The sequence below is a fragment of the Marmota monax genome, unplaced genomic scaffold, assembly GCF_021218885.2.
Source record: "Marmota monax isolate L192 unplaced genomic scaffold, Marmota_monax_Labrador192_F-V1.1 WCK01_AAM20220418_F8-fsc00063, whole genome shotgun sequence".
NCBI classification, from domain to species: Eukaryota; Metazoa; Chordata; class Mammalia; order Rodentia; family Sciuridae; genus Marmota; species Marmota monax.
The window spans coordinates 10,024,293-10,030,000 of NW_026693726.1; the positions used below are offsets into that span (position 1 = coordinate 10,024,293).

At 29.9% G+C, this 5,708-nt stretch overlaps 1 protein-coding gene across 1 annotated transcript in view; it reads right to left on the bottom strand.

Moving 5' to 3' along the window:
* Nucleotides 1-631: 631 nt before the first annotated feature.
* Ttpa (alpha tocopherol transfer protein) overlaps nucleotides 632-5,708 on the bottom strand; it is a 20,233-nt gene continuing 15,156 nt past the window's right edge. The window contains exons 4-5 of the mRNA XM_046460560.2: nucleotides 5,629-5,708; nucleotides 632-2,786 (exon numbers count right to left, since the gene is read on the bottom strand). The exon at nucleotides 5,629-5,708 is cut by the window's right edge and continues 31 nt beyond it. Of these exons, the coding sequence (XP_046316516.1) occupies nucleotides 2,613-2,786; nucleotides 5,629-5,708 (254 nt within the window). The 3' untranslated portion in view covers nucleotides 632-2,612. The remainder of the gene's footprint in view (nucleotides 2,787-5,628) is intronic.

Sequence of the window (5,708 nt, forward strand, 5' to 3'; positions counted from 1 at the left end):
TTATTTATTTATTTATTTATTTCTGTTTATGAGAATGTATTTATTCAACATGTTCATCAATACTATTTAATTTGTGTATATGATGTGATATTATTTCATATCATCTAATTTCTAAAAATTTTGCGTTTTTATGATTATTGAATACTTAGATTTTCTTAAAGTGGCCTTTCAAGTAACTTGCCTGCTTTTTTTTTAGAATTTTTATTTATTTATTTATTTATTTTTACCATACAATTTATTTTAATTTTTTTTAGTCATACATGACAGCAGAATGACATATAATACATACATGGAATGTACATACATCAATCATAATGTCTATTCTGCTAGTGGGGGGACTTTTAATTCATTTGTTTTTAGTTTTTTTGCTTTGAGTTTTAACTTCTTAAATGTTCATGGCTTAGCTTTATGAAATTGGTCCTTATTTATATCAAAAGATATTATGGGAAGATCACACAGCAGGAAAAATCAGCCTGCAATTAAAACTTAATTAGGTATCAGAAAAACTGACATTTAAATACTGGACAACTGGAGGTAGTTTTTCTTAAAATTTTGTGAAAGAAAAAGCAGCTCAAAAAAATGCCCTATGTTTGTATTTTAAAATGGAAAAAAAAGACTCTACATACCATGGTTTATGTGAAAGATGTTTAATTTTTTGAATAATATTAAATAAATTATTGTGCAGTTCAGTAATACAATAAGCACATATGGAGTTGACCTTTTTAAAGGCACTTCTGGTACAATCACAGTAAAGTAACACAGTAAATCATCACACAGTAATTTACCTTGGCACCTTATAATATGCTCTGCTCATTTCACATTGTTCTTCAATGTTCTTCAGAATATTGCTTCATTTTATAAACATTTCAAAGACCCATCTTAAAATGTACCAATATCAATTATTTTTATTTACTATTGAGTATATCACTGATGAATCACATTTAAAAGACATTTTTAGGTTCTTTGTTCGTGTGCTAAACTACTCATTCCTTCACAGTCATATGAAAGTGTTTTAAATAGCCAAAAGTAAAGGCAGTGGAACCTGTGATATAAATCTTCTAGGAATAACAGTTGTATAAGCTACAGATGTCTGTTACTTCTATTATTTATTCTTTTAAGTGATGTTTTTATATTATTATTTTTAATTATATAATTTTGAGTTACATAATTTTACAAAGAACACTTTACATTTTTTTAAGAAAACAGGCAGGATCTAATTTTTTTTATAAAAATATAATGATGTAGTGTTAATTTCCTGATGCTAAATTAAAATCAAACACGTTCTCTAAAGAACATCTGCAGTTACTATCAGGTTTATCATAGATACATATAAGAGAACATAAGTATCAGCTCATCTGATTAGACTAATTTTCTTATAAAGAAAAACACCTTTGCACAAAGAAAAATATCTTTGCACAAAGATACTATTGTATGATTAAGGTTGAAACCCAACTATCTGAACAAAAATGCTCAACAAATTTTGTGCATATATTCTTTCATTTTTAAGTTTTGAATAAAATTAATTTCAAAATACTAAGTATAAAAGTTATGACATAAAAGCTATGTTGAATATGAGGGATAAGATTATATCTTTATTGATAACTAAAATACTCTTTGACATAAACTAGAATATAAACAGCACATCCCAACTACAAATTTTTTAAGTAAATATAAATTATGAGATTTAGAATATATTGATATAATAGTAAATCTAAATTGTTTTATGAATAACCTGAAAAATACTATATGTAATTGATAATGATTTTTAAAATATAAACACTTCCTTTTCTTTGTGTAGTTCTATTGATTATTCAACTAGAAATTGTTCCTATAAAAGACAATTAAGCATTACTCACTCTCCAAATATCTGTGTAGTCATGATAAGAATAACCATGAACAGAAGTCAAAATTATATTTTTTTTATTTATTTGAGAATAAATTGAAAGCCAACTGTGCCTGAAATATTTTATAAATATGTTTCAATTATATCAATATCAGTAATTTCCTGGAGACCTATAGATGCTAAATAGAATAATATGGCATAAAAATTCTTCAGTCAAAAGTTTCTAATGTGCAAATATGCTAAATAGAATTTCCCTGAGATGAGCCATCAGATGGCCCATAGAAATAGCCATAAAGCTGTATTGAGATTTTATTCTGAATTATAATTTAATCGGGCACCAAAAATTAGTGTTAATAGGTTTCCACCATCAGTTGATTTGTATAGTATTTCTTTTCACTGGACTATTTATAAATCTAGTACCAAACAAATGTAATCAGAAAATTTGTTTAAAATTAAACTTTCCAGAAACATACAAAAATACATATGAACAGTCACTTGAGAAATGTGTAAGAATCAGCAATCTCTTCTGTGCCTTTCAAATATACCAACATTTAATTACTTCAAAGTTTTTTTTTAAAAAAATACATTTAAAAAGTAAAAAAGCCTCCCACATGTCCATATTGCTCATATAAGAGATTTTAACATTTTTAAAGATAAGACAAGCATGAATTAGTTTAAAAGATTTGTTCTTTTTCTTTCATTATGTAATCAGATAGGATCTCTCTCACATATTTTTATGAGGAAGCCACTCATATGAAATAGCTTCTTCTCATTGAATGGTCTCAGAAATGCTGCTGAGGTAATCTTCAGACTTCATTATAAAATTTGTCCACTCTTGACAAATGTCCTCCATGGAGAGTTCTTCACCACCATATTCCAGAGGAAGAATGTCAGGAAAATACTGAAGTAGGCTTTGTTTGTAATTGTTCCCATGCATGTGAATCTGAAATAGTCAAAATGTTTTAGAAGGTGTCCCCTCTGCCTCTCACTAATTAGATGCAATTCCAGGGGCAAAATTAACCTCATAAAATGAGACACTCTAATAACTTCCAAAGTAGTAGGGTATGTACTATTTCTATTATTTTGCTTGTGAATCTAAGAATTTTATTTATGTTTAGATTATGGTGCTGTAAATCTAATAATTGTATTATTTTCTTAGACGTGCATTCTCTTAACCTCAGAAGATAACAAAAATGTCCTACTTGGTATTAATTCAAATAGAAGCATACTTCTGAGCCCACAGTTAGGTTCATGAAGAACGATTCATATGGTATCGTCAATGTGATACTCTTGGCTAGTTCAAAAGTAGGAAATTATGATTGTTGAGAACCTTTGATTTTCAAATATTTTAAACTTTAAAAGTTGATCATCCAGGGCTGAGGTTATGGCTCAGTGGTAGAGTGCTTGTCTAGCACATGTGAGGCCCTGGATTCGATTCTCAGCACTGCATATAAATAAACGAAATAAAGGTCTATTGACAACTAAAAAAATACTAAAAGAAAAAAATTTTTTTTTTAAAAATTGATCATCGAATGGCCTGAAGTTAAGATAAACCTGTAGAAACTAAGAATACATGTTGCTAAAATAAATAAATAAATTTTCTCTTATTAAGGCAAAATGTTTATCTGTGCATTCAACAACCATTTAATAAGCACCAGGATATGAGGACCAATGAATGAAACGAGAATCCTACACTGAGGAGCCACACAACCTCAATTCTTGATTTTCTCTGAAATTTTAAAAATACTATCAGTTAACTGAGGAGAAATTCTGTCATATCAGGAAAGGAGAAATATGAAAAGTGGAGTATTGCTGAAAAACTGAAAGGGAAAAAAGTAGATTTGTTTTCTCCCCTATTTTGGCAAGTTTCTTCATGTTAACTTTCACCGCTTCCCTTAGCTTCTCAATTTTTAAATTTTTTCTTTCTTTTGTGTACATACACTCTTCTTTAAATTAAGTCCATTTTTTTTTTACATTTTTGCTTGTACTTGCTCAGGATATAAACTAAAATAGAAATATTTATTTTAGATCTTTAAAAGTTAAAGAGAGGTGGTTAGCTGTTATCAAGCTACATTGGAAAGAAAGAAAAAAATGAAGAAACAACAAAATTGGCTTTCATAAAAATACTAGAATGAACCCGGCATCAAGGGGCACACCTGTAATCCCAGTGGCTCTGGAGGCTGAGGCAGGAGAATCATGAGTTCAAAGCCAGCCTCAGCAACTTAGCAAGGCCCTAAGCAATTCAGTGAGACCCTGTCTCTAAATAAAATACAAAAAGGGCTAGGGATGGGGCTCAGTGGATAAGTGCCCCTGAGTTCGATCCTTGGTACCAAAAATAAATAAATAAAATTTTAAAAATGAAAACACTAGAATGAAAAGTAGCTATCATCACTAAAGCAGATCATTGAGGGGTGGTTCTTGAAGAAAAGTAGAAATACCCACCAGATAAATAAGCTCTATGGTCATAGTTTTCTGTTCAAGTACAAAATGTTACATTTCCTTAAAATGAAAGAATATAGTTTCTAAAATTCAAACATAGCATGATAATCCATGGTGTCACATTATATTTAAATAATTTGAGATTTAATTTGTCTAAGACTTTAAAAATACTTGGTGGTCACACACAGTGGCATGATGGGACCTGTAATTGGGGCTACTCTGGAAACTCAGGTAGGAAGATAACTTGAGCACAAAAATTGAAGACCAACCTGGGCAACATAGCAATACCCTAAATCAAATATCTCAGAATTCTCTACAGATTAATGTAGAAGAGTGGTTGCTTTTCTTGAGAACTCAGATTCCATTTTCAACCTTTCAAAAATTCTAAAAAGTATTAGATATCCATCTGAGATAAAGCTCTGTAGGATATGGTAAAAAAAATCACATTTTTTGCTTTAATTCACATAACATTAAGTCCTATATGTCAGGCACTGTGGTTTTCAGTTACACATTTTTAATTAAGAAAAATACCAATTTTAGCGCAGGGATGTAACTGAGTGATAACATGCACAAGGTCCTGGATTCAATCCAAACAAATAAAATTAAGGAAGAAAAATATGCATTTTTGATTTGCATAAATAGCACACTAACATGGTTAGAAATCAAAACAAGATACACAGTGAGATGTCTTGCTATCAACCCTATCCTCATCTATGCTTGGCTACTACACCTCTATTCTATTTAATGTAGGTGAGAACTTATTTTCTTATATATCTTTTTAGTATAATTTTATACAAAAATAAGGACCTATTCTTATTCTCCCCCTTTTATTAAAAAAAAAAAGATTGCATATCATCAACCCTTTTTTTCATTTTGTGCATTTCACTTTACAATACATCCTGCAAAACTTGTTGCATTCCTTTGTGTGAACGTATCATAGCTTTTTTAAAACTCACTTTCCTGATGTTGAATACTTGGTAGTTTTCAACGTTTTCCTGCAATGAATATTTCTATAGAATTTTGTTTATGTACAGACATATCTGTAGGATAAATTCCCAAAAGTGCTATGGTTGTGATTTAGATAACTGCAGACACACTGCCCTCTACAGGGAATATACAATTGTGCAATCCAACCAGGGATGTATGAGTGACCCAGTTTTCCCAAGGCCTTGTAACTAACATCCTTTTAATTTACAAAAATAGTTGGTTTGATAAATAAATATTCAAAATATTGAACTAATGGAGAGGGTGGGTGGATATGGGGGGAGATAATAAAGCGATCCTTAAATGAAAAAGGTTGGAATATTTGATGTAGAAAAATAGTAACTTGAATGTGTTTTACTCACTCGCTCCTTAATCTTTTCAGTCAGGAATGGTTTAATCATGGAAAAGACAGCATGAAAAATTACTGGCTCATTTATCAAAT